The following is a 19,289-nucleotide window of genomic DNA, read 5'->3' as shown; positions in this document are numbered from 1 at the left end:
TCAATAAGATGCCAAGAAACTAGTTTAACGCCAAAAAAATTCGAAACTCAAACGGAGCGTCTAAAAATTCAACCAAGACTCATTCTAGACTTAGAATCGCCTTCCGAAACCAACGGTACTCTCGGAATTTCAATCTGAGCCTCGGAACCTCATATGTTGACCAAAGTCAACTCTTTATCAAAATTTCACAACTTAAGCAACTTAGGACCTCAATTCTTCGTTTCAACTCCAAATTCAACTCCGTAACTTCACACAGACCCGTTTCGACATTCTAAAACTGCCGGAATCGATGGAAATCCGATCCGAGTCCCGAAACTCCAAATAACTCGAAAAAGCACTTTTTAACCAACTTTAACTCATAAAAACTCAACTTCTCAAAAACTCAACTTTTTACCAACTTTTCCTCAAACTAACTTTACAACCACAAAACATGGGACTCGGGGCAACTACCGAAAGGGCAAAATAGTCATTTTCACAAAAAAAATACCAAAATGACCTTTCGGGTCATTACAGAGGTATTCAAAATTTCGTTATTAAAACTTCAAACAAAACCCATATTTTGTCTTCTAGCTTAAACCCCTTGAGAAAATCTATTTTCTTTCTTCACAATAAATACAGATTGTAATAATCTCAGTTTGTTTGTTTGTGTATATATACAAAGGCATGAGTGGCGTTTCAGTTATTTGGAGAAACCTATTTTCTGCAAACGTTGCGTCAAAGGTATGCTCAATTTTACATTTTTTTTCCTCATGAATTTTGGTGTTTCTATCTCTGTCCAGTTGTGATGTTGGATTAATTGAATGAAGCTGCTTTTGAAATATTTGATTTATGCAAAAAAAAAAAAAAGGATTTTTATGGGTTTAGTTTTTTTTATTTTTCTTCAAGGGTTAATTCTAGTTTGATCTAAAAAGTTTTGTTGTTCACTGCTTTTGAGAAATTTGATTTATGCAAAAAAAAAAAAGGATTTTTATGGGCTTAGGGTTTTTTTTTTTTCGTTGTTCAAGGGTTAATTCTAATTTGATCTAAGAAGTTTTGTTGTTCACTGCTTTTGAGAAATTTGATTGATGCAAAAAAAGAAAGGTTTTTTTGTTGTTCAAGGGTTAATTCTAGTTAGATCTAAAAAGTTTTGTTGTTCGCGGGTTAATTCTAGACATATACCTAGTTTTAAAGGAATTTTTTATGGTTTTTAGGTATTGGTAATTCTGTATATGAGAGATTTTTACTTTTGAATTATTTTGTATTTTGAAGCACTTTTGTTGGTTCAGATTCTTGGTTGAAGGGAATTCATACTTTTTGTAATTTTTATTAATTCGTCGGTCACATTTTTATTTCTAGAACAGGTAGCACAAAATGGACTATTTTTAGTTGATATATAGGAATGCACACCCATTAATGGTTACTCTTTTTTTTTTGGTTGTGTGTGTAATCTTGTGCTTGGATATGAAACTAATGAAAACCTTGTACTTTGTTGAGTTTTTGGAGTTTCCAGATTCCGCAAGAGGTTGGATAGATGTCGCATTCAGGCAAAGAAAACAATGTGGTACGCCTAAGTTCATGTTACTTGTTACTATTTCTCAAGCCTGTTGTAAAATTTTAAAAATGTGATGTTGCATGGACTTACTCTGTGTTCTTGAGGAACTATTATATTTCTAAGCTACTTGCTCCAAGCGGCAATAAGATTACGAGGGAAAGAGAGAGATAAAAGAAGATCCATTCAAGGAGATCTTAGAAGTAGAAAGAAAGATGCAGTGGTCGTACTTTCTTTACATCATGTGATTCTTGGAAGCACATGAAATATTTAACACAAGAGGATGTAAACTTAGAAAGAATGAAGAACGACATGCTTTTTGTTTCCCACTTGTGCATGTTAGAAAATGACTAAAGCTACCTCAAACTTTAACTTCTTGAGAGCAACATATATATTTGCCTGTATCATTCTCATGGAATGAAAGCTTTTATTTGATGTTTGTATTACTAGATTAACACTTGGAGGTTGCATATATGGTTTCTTGGAGAAATTAAAACCAAAAGTGGTAGCATACTGGCATTGCTTCCCACCTCTGTGGAAATAGAGACAATTGTGGAAGAGAATAGTAACTCTAACATGTGTGTAAGGCAACGTTATCAAAGGCAATTGTGCAAAAAAGTAATGAGGTTTATTGGAGCTTTAAGCTTAAATATATTATAGGATTTTAATAAGGAAGCAAAAAAAATAAATTAAAATCGAAGAATAATTACTATATGTACAAAGGAATTAATTGTTTTTTTTCACATTTAAGTGAATTTTATCATCTAGTGTTGCCTATTAAGGACCACACCCATTTGTAGTAAGGTATACAACTTAGTGTCTTGATGACTGCATTGATGTACCAACTAAGCAAAATGCGGCGCTCAACCTGTTTTTCGCTCAACTTTAGAGCTTAACCGCACCTTTAATAAGTCTTTGGCAACACATGTATGTGCATACAATTTTCTTTAGCTAATGCTTAAAGTAATTTTAGTGATTCGCTCTTTTGGGTAAACTTTATGCTTCCAACTCGAGAATTCAAGTGCTTATTTTCATTAACAGAGAATCAAATTGAATTGGAAGTCTTAAGTTTTGTTAAGAATCTAAGTAACACGTTTAGTAGTGGTGGCTCTCAAATGTTGAGTAATCTTCTAGATTATGGAAAAACATTTTGACAAATTGTCCATATATACCAAACCATCTATTTTTATATAGAATTCCACTTGGAATATAATATGTTTGATATTTCTTTTATATCATATATGAATTTTAGTAGTCAAGCTAATTGGGTACCATCATTATTAATCTATCAAAAGGAAAAGAAAACATAATATCTAACTTTTGGCGTTTGTTAAGTGTCCTATGGATAAAATAAATGGACTAGTTTTGGACAATCCTCACCTCATGATGTAGATATTAGGGTTGTCTTATGTTTAGGTTCATTTTGTTCTATGATAGTAGAGTCAGATCCATCCCTATTTTTGGTTTATCAACTAGCTCTCAAATTGTATTGTTTATGATCAATAATGAGGTATAATTTTCTAGTTTTGGACACCATAAGGGAATAAGTTTTGGGAACTACCAACAAAGTAGAAGGTATGACAAGCGAAGAGGAGAGGAGAAAAAAAGAAAAAGGAAAAGGAAAGAAGGAAAAATGTGGTAAATTTTTCTTTATTTTTTCTCCCATGCTCTTTAAAAGAGTGCATCTCATTCTCTATGTCGGGTGGCAATAATACCGCTTCCAAATAGTATAGGGGGTTAATGAGAACCCACTATAGTTAAAAGGTCGTAATGAGCAAAAGCAAACTACTTTTAGGGTAATCTTATGTATATATTGTTGACGTGTCTAACTATCTTATGAAAAAATTTAAGCTATGAAAGAGAACAAATTCTATGTACTTAATTATGTTTTCAACAAGCCTCGTCATGTGCAAGCATGAACCATGCACATGCTTTTTGATAATGGGTTGTAGTGAGGCTTGAGTTCACCCCCTCTATATGCGCTGATACCATGTTGAATTGTGTAACCATCTCATCTAAAAATTTAAGATGTTAGATAAATAACACTTTATTTACTTATTTACGTATAACATATGATGCAAGAGAAAATAAAGATAGGGACAAACAATGGTTCTTTTGAATAGAGTATTAAAATAACTAGAATAAGTGAAATATATGAAGCATCGCGAAAGTCAAATTAAAAAATCATTTTAAATTTGTGATTTAGATGCAAAGATGGAGTTTAAGCTTCTAGTTTGAGTGTAGTGCCTATACTAAATTGGTAGGTTTTTATTTCCTATTTGACAAAGTTTCCTTAACAATTAATATATCGTATTGACAACAACAATTTTATTATTTATTGTGACTATTTCAACGTTGACCTCATACATGATAAGTTACAAGTTTTAGTGGCAATTATTGCCTTGGTGCCTGTACAGAAGTTTCGCTTAAGCGAGACAAAGTGTCCAATTGCACTACACTTAACTTCAAGGTTTAACGTAACAACTATATTTGTTGTGACCTTGGAGTGGAGTTCCAATATTCTTCAGGCAAGTCAAATTTGGAAGCTAATTGAAGAATAATATTTTTTATAACCAACCCAGTGGTTTGGGCTTGGGACTTCCATGTTGGAGGTCTCAAGTTCAAAACCCCTTGCCAGCGAAAGCAAGGGGTTTGCCTTCTGGGTCGAGCTAGTCGCACCAGGCTTTCCTAGTGCGGGTTACCTCTCCTATGTGGTTTGCGAGCTATTGCATAGGAGCGGGGTTTTTACTCTGTGCGCACCCAAAGGATAGCAGTTGCAGGTTTCCCTTGTCATAAAAAAAAATAAAAAAAATAACTAAGCATGATTAATGACTCCATGCTACTGATCCTCTTTAGGAGGAGGGATTTAATCATAATTTGACCAAATTCTACTATGAAAATGATGATTTGGATGTTTGTCTAGGTTCTTAGAACGTTTCTCTCCCATTTTCTTCTTTCTGCCATTCTTGTTAATTTTCTTAGTCATTGTTCCTCAATTGGGTGAACATTTGTTAAGAAAAGGTTTTACACCCCCATCAATTTTTAGACCTGGACCAATGCTTTTGCAATCAGATTTACATCTTAATATGTTTATCTACTTCAGATTAGCAAAGTGATCATTGAATAAATTGGATGTAATTACGTGGTTGTGTTGTTTAAAGAGTAAACAAATTTGTAGCTTTCTCATATGGGATTCAAGATGTTGTTTCCTTGGATGTTCCTCTTACTAGTTCAACAAATAGAAGATAATTCTAGTAATCTCAAATGATCTTCTCAAGTATGGAGAACTTATCTTGGTAGACCTAGTTATTAGTGGTGATAACTAAATAAAAAGAGAAAAATTGACAATCCTACGAAAAAATGGCATACTATAACCAACACAGTCAAAATAAAGCATTTGAATAGTTCATTATATTAAGTTGACAAAAAGTTTTTTATAAACTAATTTTTTAATAAGTTTTTAGATTAATAGTTTTAAGTACGAAAAGGTGGAGAGAACTTTTGAAGGTACAGAGATGATGAATTTATTAAGGTGAGGAGAAGCCTCCTATCCATTATTTTCTCTTGGTGCAACTATGAAGTCTCATGCTGTGTAGAAGATTAGGTAATTTTCGTAGAAAACCATATATTTTATAAGGTTTTCCTTTATGTATACTTCTTGTATTCAAATGCCTTTTGACCCAAACATTATTGAAATTATTTACCTTGTGAAAAGAAAGTGTAAAAATAGAAATTTAGTAACGCATTACATCACATATGAGATATGAACGTAAGTTAAATTATTAACTTGAATGCTTGGATAGAGGATTTTCCATTCTAGGAAAGCCCTTTTTAGATTGATACAAAAGAAAATAGATAAATATTATTAAAGAAAAGAGAGTGCATGAATCAACATTTATTATTGATGAGTTGCAAGTCTTACTTGGTTCACAAATTATTTTCCTAGCATTTCTTACTTGGTTCACAAATTATTTTCCTATTTAAGTCTTGCAAGTCTCAGCAACAATTTCCTTGAGTGAAACTAGAAAAGATTGAAGAGTTTAGATCTAAAGCTTATCGTTCCTGTATGATGTATTCTTCATTCCAAATGTGTTAAGATCATTTATGTGTCACTTGGAGTGATGATGACATATAACAATGTGGATATGATTTTGTGTGACTTTGTAGACTTCTGAAACCATGAGAAGACAATACCCAAAGAACTGATACAACAATATACCTAGAGAACTAATGATAAAAAAAAAAATTATTTTTTTGATATGACATCAGAACTGGTGGTAAGATTAGTACAATAATTTGATCCTGAGAATGTATTACTGGGTAATGTTGTTGTTGGATCCTGAGAATATCGGTTGATAGTTGTACTAGTATAAAAAGACTAGTAAGTGAAGATATTAGTGTCTTCTGTTGAGTACATATATAAGTTTCATCACTTTTAGTAGACTCTGGTGCTATAAATGGTATAGAATTATTTAAACAAGTGACATTGAGTCAACACATGTCTAGACTAGACTACTTTTATTATTGCCCTTCATAACTAACTAGTTCAAAGCTGTAGTTCCTCAATAAATCATCTTTCTCAATAAAATCTGGTTTGTCCTCTCAACAAACGTGGGCTTATTGAAAAATGTAAATCATTTCTACACTCTTTTGGATTATATTGACTCCTTGCAGCTGGAAAGAGCTATAGTCATACACATTCTACTGTTCTAGCACCATCTTAGTGCTGATGTTTTTATTAATAAAATTTACATATCGAAAAAGTGGGCTTATTTAATATCATTCTAGTTTGGAATGACAATTATATGGTTTCTGCATTCAATTGTGCCTTTTCTTATAGAGTTTCTTCACCTGCCCTTCCATTAAAACATGGATGCACACATCGATGGCATGGTGTATGTAATCATGTATGATATTTGATTGAATATTTGCTAAAATAATATTGTATAGTAATGTTTATGACTATATAATAAATGCAGACTCTTTGCTTATATACGTGATTTTGCATTGCAATATGCCATTCTATTAACATTAAGTAATGATGTCTATATAATAATGTTTATGATTGTATAATAAATGCAGACCCTTTGCTTATATACGTTTTTGCATTACAATATGCCATTCTATTTACATCAAGTAATGATGAATTCTTAACTTTTTTTTTGAAGGTCCAACTGCCCGAAGGAGTAACACCATTTATGCATATTACTCAAAATGAATTTATATGTCGAAAGTGAGTTCAAATCCTTTCTTTATTTCTTTTAATGATGATTTTCCTGCCAGTTAATTTCATTCTTTATTTTGATAACCCTTAAACTTTGAAGTTCATTTTCATACACTTGTTGCTTATACTTCTGAATTATTGCTACGTTGTCTGCAATTGTGAGTACCACTTGGATGATATATTGATTATGGTCGAAACAATTAGTTTGCGTATCTAAGATTTGGATACAATAACTACGCAAAAAAGATTGGTTATTGCATTATGTTAACATTACCATTTTTTTTTTAAAAAGAGATTGGTTATTGCCATTGCTTTCACTTTTAAGATAAAGCTTTCAAAAACCACTAATAAAAAAAGAGATTAAACTTCGATAAACATTGTATCTTTTTCCATGTTGTGCCAAGGATGCCATGGGAGTATGAATTCAATGACAAGAAAATGAGTGAACAAGAAATTTGAATTGCGGATTGTGATTATCTGGTCAAGCTTAAAAGGAAGAACTTTTTGTGAATTGAAACTAATGTTGAATAATGCTTATGTTTCATTTTTTTTCTTTGTTCTATAAGATGAGATACAAAAAATTAGTTTCTTTTTGTGAAAGAGAAATAAGTTCTTGTTTCATTCCTTAGAAAGTTTTTATGTCCTACTTCTTATTATGTAGTTTATAGCATTTTGACTTCCAAAACTAAAGCTTCTAAATGATGCATACCTTGATTAGTTGACTTTGAGTTGGAGTTGAATGGTTTTCAATTATCATTGATCTTGGCTTTAGGTAGTCATTTTTAATTGCAATTTTCTTATGTCTTACAGGCATAAGAAACCGAGAGAAGAGGATATTGCTATATGTGAATGCAAGTATGATGCAAGTGATCCTAATAGTGCATGTGTAGGAAGATGTTTGAATTTATTAACAAACATTGAATGTACAGCGGGATACTGTCCGTGTGGTGACACTTGCAGAAATCAGGTAAATTAGATAATTCTCTTAATTAATTTAGCGTTACTCTGTTGTTTCTCTTTATTACTATACTTTTACAGTGGTCTTATCGATTTCTAAATTTACAACAGATTTTATGGATAGCGCACCAAATTTGTGTTACAATCATGTGTTGTGAAAGAGTGGAAGTAGTGGTATTTTAGAACTTTTATGATAAGCTCAAAAAAGTCTTGTCATGCTATTACCTTTCCTAATTGTTATTTTTTAAAAAAAAAAATTCCAACTTTGATCATTGATATGGGCAAAAGTACAACTTTGAGTTTGACATCCCAAACTTTGACATGATAAGGGGTAATAACAGTGTAGGACTGTTCTACTAAGTACCACCAGAAAAGGGGGAGGAGGGGGGGGGGGGGGTGTCCAAATTAGCTCAAAAGCTAACTGAGCACATGCATACAATTTAGGAGGGCTCTTAAATAATATTTGCAGGTTACATTGATTTAGTGCTAAAGGTTGGGAAATCCCATCTATCCATATTGGAGAGACCTCTAACTTGCTTAGGAAGGATAAAAAAAGAGTTGAAGAGAACTCCTAAAAAAGCCATGACTCAATTGGCGATTTTTTCAGCAGGTTTATTAGCCTCCCTAAAGCAATGACTAATATGGTAACCACACTCTTCAATTAATTTACTGGCATTGATCTTCCACGGTGGGTCCCATTCTCTTTTAATACATCTAGTTAACAACGTGGAGTCTGTTTCAACCCAGACATTAGAGAAGCCTCTATAAGCATACCATTTAAGGCCATAAAGAAGAGCTGCCATATCTGCGATGTTACTCGTGCTAGGTTCCAATTGATGCAGTAAGCAAACACGAGGTTTCCCAATGAGTTTCTGATCAGACCACCTCCACCACAACGGCCTTGAATGCAACTACCAACACTGTTGAGTCTTACATACATATTAGGAGGTTTTATCCACTTACCTATGGTAGTGGTTCTGTGGTGAATTTCGGCATCCAAAATGTAGTGTATATTTCTCCAAGACTCTACAATGTTAGCTTTGCCAAATTTCTTCTTAGTAATACGCACAATGGTAAAAAGAATATTAGCTTTAGATCTGTATACAGAGGGCCTAATAGCATCAAATTCCTTAGAGCATCTTTCTCTTCATATCTCCCAACAAATTATTGAGGGGGGTGGGGGGAGAGCATGAATAACAAAATTAGCAATGGAGTTCTTTGTAACAGTATTCCACTAATTGAGGATGCGGATTTTAAGAGTCCTATGGGTGAGTCTCACTCCCAGTGGACCTGCGATCGCACACTACACTTTTCTAGCATGTTCACCCTAACAGAATAGGTGATTCACTGTTTCCAAGTTGTTGTTCTCATTAGTTGCAGCACAACAATGACATCCCGGGATAATATTGATGCCCTACTTAGCCACTTTCTCATCAATAGGAAAGCCATATTAAATGTAATACTATTATTCGAGATCTTGTTGGTGGTATTGTTGTGGTTTTTTTTCATTCTAATAATATCCCAACCAGAGTGGAGAGTGAAGTGGCCAGAATTGGTGTTTTCCCAGATAGATTTTGTCATTTGTGAGACCGTTGAGAATAATCCCCAAGTTGATGATATTGTTCTTTAGATCATTCGGGAGCTCTACTTGAACAATTACTAGTAAGAACAGTAATTAGCTTGATAGAGATATGCCTTTCATTGTTGGGGTAGAGCAAGTGCAAGGGTCCTAGAACTGACCATTTATCAAACCAAAAATCAACATCTCCTCTTCCAACCTTCTAGTAAATATGTTGCTCCACCACTGACTTAACTTCACATATGACTTTCTAATTTTGAGAGTTGCTAGAGGACCATTGAGTCTTTATAGGGTGTTGATTCTCGACGTACTTAGCCTTCATGTAATCTCCCCAAAGAGAAGAAGAGGTTCTTAGGTTCCACCATAGCTTAGCCTTGAAGTCCATACGAACATCTGAAATTTTCCTAAAATTATCACCACCTTATTCAAAGGGGTAGATCAAATTATCCCATGCAATCCAGTNTTGCTAGAGGACCATTGAGTCTTTATAGGGTGTTGATTCTCGACGTACTTAGCCTTCATGTAATCTCCCCAAAGAGAAGAAGAGGTTCTTAGGTTCCACCATAGCTTAGCCTTGAAGTCCATACGAACATCTGAAATTTTCCTAAAATTATCACCACCTTATTCAAAGGGGTAGATCAAATTATCCCATGCAATCCAGTGAGGCTTTCCCCCAAAATCATTTCCAGACCAAAATATTTTTTTCAATGAGCTCAAGGGTACCTTTAGGAGGGTTGGTAGCACTCAGAAGATAAGTAGGGAGAGCTAGTATAATATGTCTTATTAAGGTAGCTCTTCCTCCAAAAGATTGCAATTTGTTGTGCCAACCTCTAATTTTATTAGTAACCTTATTGACAATGTCTGAGTAATCCAACCAATTTCTTCTTTCCAATGATAAGAGGACACCCAAGTTACTTTATGGGAAATTCTTGATATCTCATGCTAGTGTATCTTTTCAGTCTATTGATGATGATAAGACTAGCTTTGGATTTCAGGAAGAAGCTACGCTTGTTCTTGTTGATCTGTTGACCTGATATTTGTTCATACCTGTCTACAATGTCAATGATTAGTTTGATAGATCTCTTGCTACCATTGCAAAAAATAATGGTTTTATCAGGAGAAGTTAAATGATTAATTTTAGGACTATTATTGCACATATAAAAACTCTTGTAAGCAGTGTGATTATGCAGATTGTTAAGCATTTGAGACAACAATTCAACGCTCAGAATGAAGAGGAAGGGGGAAAGAGGATCTCCTTACCTCAAACCCTTGGAAGAGTTAAAGAAACCATGACGACCTCAATTTACTACTATAGAATACCAGTTGTTGGAGATATAATTATGGATAAGGTAAAACCAATGCTCAAAGAAACCAAGATGCCTAAGAACAAGGCAGAGGTAAGTCTAGGAGACTTTGTCATAAGCATTAGTCATATCTAGTTTCATCACTACATTGGCCCCTCTGTTAGGTTTGCCAATATCACTAATAATTTCTTGGGCAAGAAGAATGTTTCCAGTAATGGCTCTGCCATTGAGAAAGCTACTTTGATTCCTGCTCCCAAGGCCTAGCTCGAGTGGCAAAAGGTGGAGGATTTGTGACTTAGGTCGCAGGTTTAAGCCCCACACCATGCAAAGAAAAGCCCGGTATTTGAGTGGAGAAGGGTAGAGGGGAGGGCCCATTATTCACCGAATTTAAAAGACTGTGATTGGTTCAAAGTGTGACGGGTCACAAATGAATTTCTCGGTTATCAAAAAAGCTACTTTGATTCCTGGAGATAATTCGAGGAAGGATAGAGGTCAATTTGTTAGTCAATATTTTAGAAATAATTTTACTAAAAACGTTACACAGACTGATAGATCTCAAATCAAAAAAAGATTGGGGGTGATCAATCTTAGGAATAAGAACAAGACAAGTATGAGCATACAATTTTTTGGAAGGATATCACCTGCGAAAAAAGCAGTCGCTGCTTTATGGAGATCTGATGCAATGATGCTCTAAGTATTTTGATAAAAGTACCCACTTAGGCCATCCAGTCTAGGAGCACTATCGAGATCTAGAGAGAATACACAATCCTGAAGTTCTTTGAGTGTTGGAAGGGTGCAAAACATGTCATTGTCCTCTTTTGTGATGCACCTATGAAGAATATTAAGGGAGCTATAATCAGGTCCAGTATTGTCATAAGTAAAGAGATTCCTTTAAAATCTTATAGCCCCTTCAGCAATTTTGTCATTTCATTTTAGGCAGTTGTCGTGTTCATCCATAATTTTCCTAATGTTCGACCTTTTTCTCCTGTCTCTGATGATGTTGAGAAAATACGTCATGTTGGAATCTCCTTCAAGCCATTTGACCCTAGCTTTTTGTTTGAGGATAGACTCTTGAAGTTTGAGAAATCTAGTGAATTCGGCCTTGAGCCTAGAGAGATCTCTCTTGTTATCTCCGGTGTTTTTGGTTACATTGTTGTCTTCAAGAGCTTGAATTTGGCTTTCAAGTCTCTTAAGTTCTTCGTAGAGGTCCCCAAAAGACTGTCTAGACCAAGAACTCATAGCTTTGTAAGTCTTGTTGATTTTCTGGTGAAGGATATACAGGGGGTTCCTACTGACTTCTTCATTCCAAGAGTTTTGAACTATATCCAAGAAATCAGAGTGATCCTCCTATATATTCAAGAATTTGAAATATTTGATAGTGGGAGGAGTATCATTATTCATCTTAACCAAAAGTAGGTCATGGTCCGAGCACGTTCTGGATAAGTGAGTAAAATTAGTAGCATTATACATATCATACCATAAAGAGTTATAAACAAGTCTATCCAATCTTCCCCAAATAGTGTTAGGGGGTCTCTACTGTTGCACCAAGGAAATTTAGAACCTAAGAAACCTGCATCTTGAAGACCACACTCATTAAGGCATTCAATGAAATCAAGAGTTTCTTCCATTTTAGGAAGTCTTCTTCCAAATTTCTCATCACTGGATACCACAACGTTAAAGTCGTCTGTTGCTCCCCAAGGGTCTTGGATAATGTTTGGTACAACTCTAAATTCTGCCCATAGGTTTTTCCTCAGCTCTGTCCATTTGGCATAGATAACTGAAAGGAAAAAAATTTGGTCAACATTATGAATAACTTTGAGAAAAACATGTTGCTCCCAATCATGAATGACCTCATCATCAATGTCATTCAACCAAAGGATCCAGATTTTGTTAGAACTGTTGTTGTAGGCCTGATGAAAACCAAGCTTTCTTCTAAATTTATCCATTTTATCACAAGCAACCGTAGGTTCTTGTAGGCAGAGGAGAGGACAATGAAATTGTTGTTTAAAGAGGAGTAATATTTCCAAGGAACCGTTGGATCCTATTCCCCTAATATTCCATGATACGAAGCTAACCATTGGAAACATTAGTTGTAGGGGTTATTTGATTTTGAATATTGGTTGTGGCAACTTTGATGGTAATGTTAGAGCATCCTCCCGGATTGGAGGGGTTCCTTGGAGGTAGGTTGTGCTTGGTTGTTGTGTCTAGAGAATCCATAGGGGGTATTTAATCGATGGATATCTCTTTTCATGATCCCTGGTAGCCTCACCGTCCGATTTAGAGGAGGTGAGATCCTCTTCAAAACATTCCATGAACATATCACAGTCTCCACCTCTAATGGTGAGGGACTTGGTGAAGAAATTTAAAAGTAAATTACTCGACTTCACAAATTTTGTAATAATATCTCTTGAGATTATCTTTCTTTGACAAAGTGACAATCAATCTCAATGTGCTTAGTCCTCTCATGAAATATTGGATTTGATGCGAGATGAAGGTGCGTTAGACTATCACACACAAGGTCCATCCGATCGATTTCTTCAACTTTAGGTTCTCTTAGCAATTGTTTGATCCAAACTAGCTCACGGGTTGCTACAACCAATGCTCGATATTTTGCTTCTGTACTAGATCGAGCAGCCGCACTCTGTTTCTTACTCTTCCACGACACCAAATTACCTTCCACTAAAACACAATATTCAGATGTAATACGTCTATCTAATGGTGATCCTGTCCAATTAACATATGTATATCCAATGATTTGCTTGTAACCTTGATCCTCAAAGAGTAGTCCTTTACTTGAAACTGACTTTATATATCGCAGAATACAAACAACTGCATCCCAATGACTTATCGAGGAAGTCATAAACTTACTAACAACACTTATGGAAAAGAGATGTCAGCTCTAGTCTTATAAACTTTACCCTACAAGGTAGAAAGATCGTTTCTAATAGACCCTCTGCTCAAGTAAATGCCTCAAATCATTGGTAAGGGTATGAACTAGAGCACATTTGGAATGAAGAATTACATCATACACAAACAATAATGTTTAAATATAAACTCTTCAAACTTTTTCCGTTTTACCCTAGGGAAATGTCACTGAGACTTCCAAGTCTAGAATAGAAAAATAATCTCTAAACTAAGAAAAAATGTTAAAATAAAGAAAACAAGATAAGTTCATATATCTAACTCTTCAATATGTATCTAGATATATCAAATGCAAAAATGAATGTATTTTCAAAATCCAAAATAAAAAAAGTAAAATCTTACCAAAATTGGCTTTCGAAACGCCCTCGTGTAGCGCATCTGATGTTGATTTGCTTTTGCTTTCTCGATCTTCGCTTTTTCGTTATTCATTGTTTTTCTTTTTTACCGTATGCTTAAAAGGCTAGAAGGCGCAGTGGAGTTTGTCTAGGAATAAATTTTTTCGAGAGGTGAACTTCGAAAATCAGTTTTGCCCTAAAAATTTGGGAAATCAAGTCACTTAGTTGAACTAGAAAACTATAAAGAAAGGGAGGCTAATTAAGGTTACGAAGTAAGGTCAGCTAGTTAAGGAAAACTCAGGTTATGCTAAGCGATTCCATAATCTAGGGTGTTATTTAGGCTAAGCGAGCTTTCCTTAACCAGCTGACCTAACCAGCCAACACCTTAGATTATGAAATCGCTTAGCTAAGCGAGCTGTCCTTAACCAGCTAACCTAACCTGCTAACACCTTAGATTATGAAATGGCTTAGCATAACGTGAACTTTCCTTAACCAGATGACCTTACTTCATAACCTTAGCCTCCCTTTCTTTATAGTTTTCTATTTCGACTAAGTGACTTGATTTCCAAATTTTTTGGGCAAAACTGATTTTCGAAGTTCACCTCTCGAAAAAAGTTATTCCTCGCCAAACTCCACTGCGCCTTCTAGCCTTTTCAGCATACGGTAAAAAAGAATAACAATGAATAAAGAAAAAGTGAGATCGAGAAAGCAAAAGCAAAATCAAAAGCAGATGCGCTGTACGAGGGCGTTTCAAAAGCCAATTTTGGTACGATTTTACTTTTTTGATTTTGGATTTTTAAAATACACTCGTTTTTGCATTTGATATATCTAGATACATAGTGAAGAGTTAGATCTATGAACTTATTATTTTCTTTATTTAACATTTTTTCTTAGTTTAAAGATTATTTTTCTATTCTAGTCTAGGAAGTCTCGGTGACATTTCCCTAGGGTAAAATGGAAAAAGTTTGAAGAGTTTAGATCTAAACCTTATTGTTTGTGTATGATGTAATTGTTCATTCCAAATGTGCTCTAGTTCTGTAACCACCCAAACCGTCTTATTTAGGAAAAGCAAATTTCGGAAAAATACTGGGCCACTGTCCCACCAAAGAGGGCCAGATGCCGCTAGGGTAGTGGCGCCACGGCGGGGTAAGCTGGCGCTTGAGCGGGATAGGCGAGACAGAATGTAAATAACACGAAATCTTATTTTCTCCTTTTTCCTAAAATACCTAATTTAGACGTAAACCACCTTAGAAACCCCCAAAAAGTTGTTCTAAGCTTGGGAAGGAAGGAGAAGGAGATTCCTAGCGTAAGAAGAACGGTGGATTGCGGATTTCAGGTCAAGATCACCCTCACGAAGTCCAAAAATAAGAATCGAAGCCAAAAACTCCATGCAGCTGCTTGGCGCCCAGGTAGGCTAGGTTTATTAATTGAGTGGTTATAAATATGTGCTCACTGTGTAATATAATGTAAATCAATGGTAGGATTTATGCGTAGGCCTTCGTGCACCGAATAAGAGATAATTAAATCCTAGGAAGAAGCCTTAGATGATGAACTAGGGATATGTGATGGTTGTGATTTCATGATTGTGTGATATATGTTTGCTCTTGCTTCATTATAATACATGTATGTATGTGAATCTTGCAATTATTGATCACACTAGTAGTAAATGAGATAGGTGAATGATGAACGCCATGAATCATGACTTGATTGTATGATTTTGAGAATATACTTGTGATTGTGATTGTGGCTTGTTGAGTGGATCGGGTGTTGCATTCCGACATACTAACTTGGATCGGTTGCCACGTTCCGGCATAAACATTGGATCGGGTACCACGTTTCGGTATGCTAACAGTTTGGGTTTGGGTTCCATGAGAGGACCAATGATTTGACATAATTGCATATCTATTAATTGTGAAGTTGTTCGTTGTTCTTAAGTGATAATTGATGTTGTATTGCTCCTGAAGGGTTAAAAGAAGGTGATGACCTATATCTGTTTGTTCTACTATGTTGATTTAATTCGTTATGTATCTCGTTGTTGAACGAGCCGGGGAGAGCCAAGGGTTCAAGAGTTGTTAATATTGAGAGAAAGGTTGTCCGGGTGTTGCAAGGGATTCGTGGTTTGAGGTTAGGAAGCCTTGATAAGAGGCACCAGGTGGCAAGGATTGGGTAAGATGAAGAGAAGAGAAGGGTATGTTGTGTAAGGTTGATGGTTCAAGGAAATGTTGGTAGTTGTAATTGTGAACTCTTCTATGGGTTAGAATGGTTAGGCCATGACTGAGAACCTAGTTAGGTGAGTTGGCTGAAACGGAAGTAGTAGTAAGGGTGTTAATGTAATTCTAAGGTATTCGAGAGAGAGTAAAGGTGGAGGAGCGAGTTGTTTTTATCGCATGATCTTGCTAATTGAATTCTTATATTATGTGGTGGGCATCGGGTTGACCGATGATGCCTACCAGTACGTGTCATTTGTACTGATACTACTCTTGCTATGTCTTTTTGGGCATAGTCTGGATATGTAAGAGCCTTTGATTGACTGTGTTATCCGGTATTTGTGCAAGTGGGAGGTAGTAGGTACCCCGTGGAATTATCTAGGTGCGCGCAAGGTGCCCAAATGCCACGGTTATAAAAAATAATACTTTTAATGGTTGTATTATAAGTATAATTAGGCATCCTTGTGACTAGGAAATCTTCCTTATTTTGTGTAGACTATACTCCTATAAAGGAGCTCCATCGTATGTTGCAAACCACCAACCAGTGAACATCTAGAGATTTATGTGATATGAGGAAGCCGGGCTCTATAAAATTTGATTCTATGGCCATGCAACAAAGTGTGTCATCGTTGCATATGTGATACCCCAGGGAGGTCATGTGTTCTCTATAACTGTAAAATGGTGATTCATTTGCTTAATAAATTTGGTTGCGGCTAGAAGGTTTTCCGAGAAGGTGTGATATTTGGGTTTGATCGATATTTTGTGAGAAAATGCAACTATGATCTCTATATTTGTACAGAAGGTTTCCTATTTCATTGGGATGTGATTAAATGCTGCCTCAGAATTAGTGGTTTATCTATCATATATGCTGAGGAACTGGAAATCTCTGTTTGATTGAACTCGCTTTGTTCCAAGCAGTTGTCGTATGACATAATTGCTCCTAGTTATTCCTTTATAAACAAAAAAATGAAATTAAAAATAATTGCTGCTTGTAATTTAGTTCTTTTTGCGTTGAGAATCTTTCTTCACTTAAATTTATCCTTTCATCTAGTGTGAGGAGGAGTTTGTGGTTCCTTATATGTGATGATTGCTTCAATAACTAATAGGAGATTCTACTCAGTGCCGTATTAGAAAAAAGACAGTGAGTGTCATTTGGATTGTTTTGAAGTATTTTTCTTGCTGTCCACAGAGATTCCAGAAATGTGAATATGCAAAAACTAAGTTGTTCAGGACTGAAGGGCGTGGTTGGGGTCTTTTAGCTGATGAGAATATAAAGGTAATTCTGCTGAAGCAACCCCCTATTTAAATTATTTTTGACCATTAATTTGTATAGCACAGTTTCGGCATATATAAAAAGAGTTTATTTTTTTTCATCATCAAAATTCCAGAACTGAGCCTATCAAATTCGAGCTTTCTGTGGAATATCTTAAAGGCCTTTGTGCAGTAACAGTATTTATGGTCTATTCTTAATTGTTCCTCTCTCTTCACATTATAGGCTGGACAGTTCATCATTGAATGCTGTGGAGAAGTGATATCATTTGAAGAAGTAAAGAAAAGATCTCAGGCTTATGAATCTCATGGTAAGTTATCAACATTAGAGATGGTTGGTAATACATAAACAGATCACTACTATAATTTCATATGATTTGTGCAGACCTCAAGGACGTGTACATAATTTCTGTGGATGGTAATGATTTCATTGACTCCACCCGGAAGGGAAGTTTTGCAAGATTCATAAATCATTCATGGTAAGTGCTGGAACTCCGGTTGTCAAATTGATGAAAATCGAAATAAGATAATTATCTTGGTCAGGTAGTGACATATTGTTATGGTTAATTGGTGTTTATTGATAGCACTAATACTGTGTCTTCCTGAATTTCACAGCAGTCCAAATTGTGAAACAAGTAAATGGATAGTGTCGGGGGAAACAAGGGTAGGTATATTTGCGAAGCAAGATATATCTGTTGGAATGGAGCTGACATACGAATATAATTTTGAGTGGTACTACGGGGGTGCAAATGTTCGTTGTCTGTGTGGAGCTGCAAACTGTTCCTTATTTTTGGGTGCCAAGTGTCGACGATTCCGGGTAACTTAAGTTTCTTATGAATTGTTATATCTGGAATACCCTTTGTAGCATCATATCACATGTTCCTTCTTCCCAGATTTTAGAAAACAAACAGAGTAATGATTTATGCATATAGATTGAATTTGCTAATCACATGCTACAATCCGCAAGTCACATGTTGTAGTATGGTGTATCCTTGTCAAACTAAGTGTGTTGCATTTGAAGCTGAAAAGGAAAGTCGTTCAGGATAAATCTTATTGCTCCGATAAAATGAAAAAGATAAATGCTTATTGCTTATTATGCTTGAATTTATAGCACAACAATTGATGTCTTCTTCTCTTTTTTATTTATAACATAGTTGTAGTAGATGTCTTCTTCTCTTTTTTTATTTAAAACATAGTTGATCAATGGGACAATAGATGTAAACTGATTGTCACTGTCTTCCAGGATGAGACCACTGTGTTCTAATCCTGAGACATTGATACACAATCTTAATGGGTTTTGAATTATGACATTGGACATAGATTTCACAGTTCATTTGAGATTGTCTGAAAAGGAACGATAATCCCATCTAACGTAAATAGTAGAACTTAGTAATTCAAATGAAATTTATTAGAAAGAGTGTGGTAGATGTGCTCATATTGGTAAACATAACAAAGAAAGGGGAGGAAAGAGCTACCTGTTGATATATGCTTTCTTCAGTACTCTAAAACATAATAGATGCTTCTAAATTCGATATGAATCTGTCAGTCTCATATGTTATTCTATTGTTCCATTTTTTATCTTTGCTCAGGAGTACAACCATGTCTGGGAAGATGGGGATGACAGGTAATGCTCAACTTTGTTTTTTTGTAGTTTGTACAAATCTTAAGACTCTGGTTCTGTTAACTTGATTTGTTTCAGGAGCTCCATTACTTGTAGATCTTGATTCTCTATGTAAAAGAGAAACATTAGAGTTGAAGCTTGTATCATTTTGGTTTACTGTTGGATGACTTGACCTTTACTTTCTAACTAAATGATATAATTGAGGTAGTTCACTTATTTGTAGCAGTAATAAGAAAAACTTTCAGGTAGTGCTTTATGAGTTTCATTGGAGCAAAATTGTCCATGATATTATAGTTTGAATGCTACAGCTTTTACTCATATCCTTCTAATTCTTGGATATTTA

The 19,289-nt window shown here is 35.1% G+C and overlaps 1 protein-coding gene across 1 annotated transcript in view; it reads left to right on the top strand.

Moving 5' to 3' along the window:
- The window catches only part of LOC125877614 (histone-lysine N-methyltransferase ASHH1-like), a 28,462-nt gene that overhangs the window by 8,193 nt on the left and 980 nt on the right, over window positions 1–19,289 (top strand). The window contains exons 4-10 of the mRNA XM_049558856.1: window positions 6,697–6,761; window positions 7,563–7,719; window positions 17,246–17,332; window positions 17,552–17,636; window positions 17,711–17,804; window positions 17,941–18,142; window positions 18,915–18,952. Of these exons, the coding sequence (XP_049414813.1) occupies window positions 6,697–6,761; window positions 7,563–7,719; window positions 17,246–17,332; window positions 17,552–17,636; window positions 17,711–17,804; window positions 17,941–18,142; window positions 18,915–18,952 (728 nt within the window). The remainder of the gene's footprint in view (window positions 1–6,696; window positions 6,762–7,562; window positions 7,720–17,245; window positions 17,333–17,551; window positions 17,637–17,710; window positions 17,805–17,940; window positions 18,143–18,914; window positions 18,953–19,289) is intronic.

The sequence above is a fragment of the Solanum stenotomum genome, chromosome 9 (assembly GCF_019186545.1).
Source record: "Solanum stenotomum isolate F172 chromosome 9, ASM1918654v1, whole genome shotgun sequence".
Classification (NCBI taxonomy): domain Eukaryota; kingdom Viridiplantae; phylum Streptophyta; class Magnoliopsida; order Solanales; family Solanaceae; genus Solanum; species Solanum stenotomum.
This window is presented reverse-complemented; position numbering and strand designations above follow the sequence as displayed.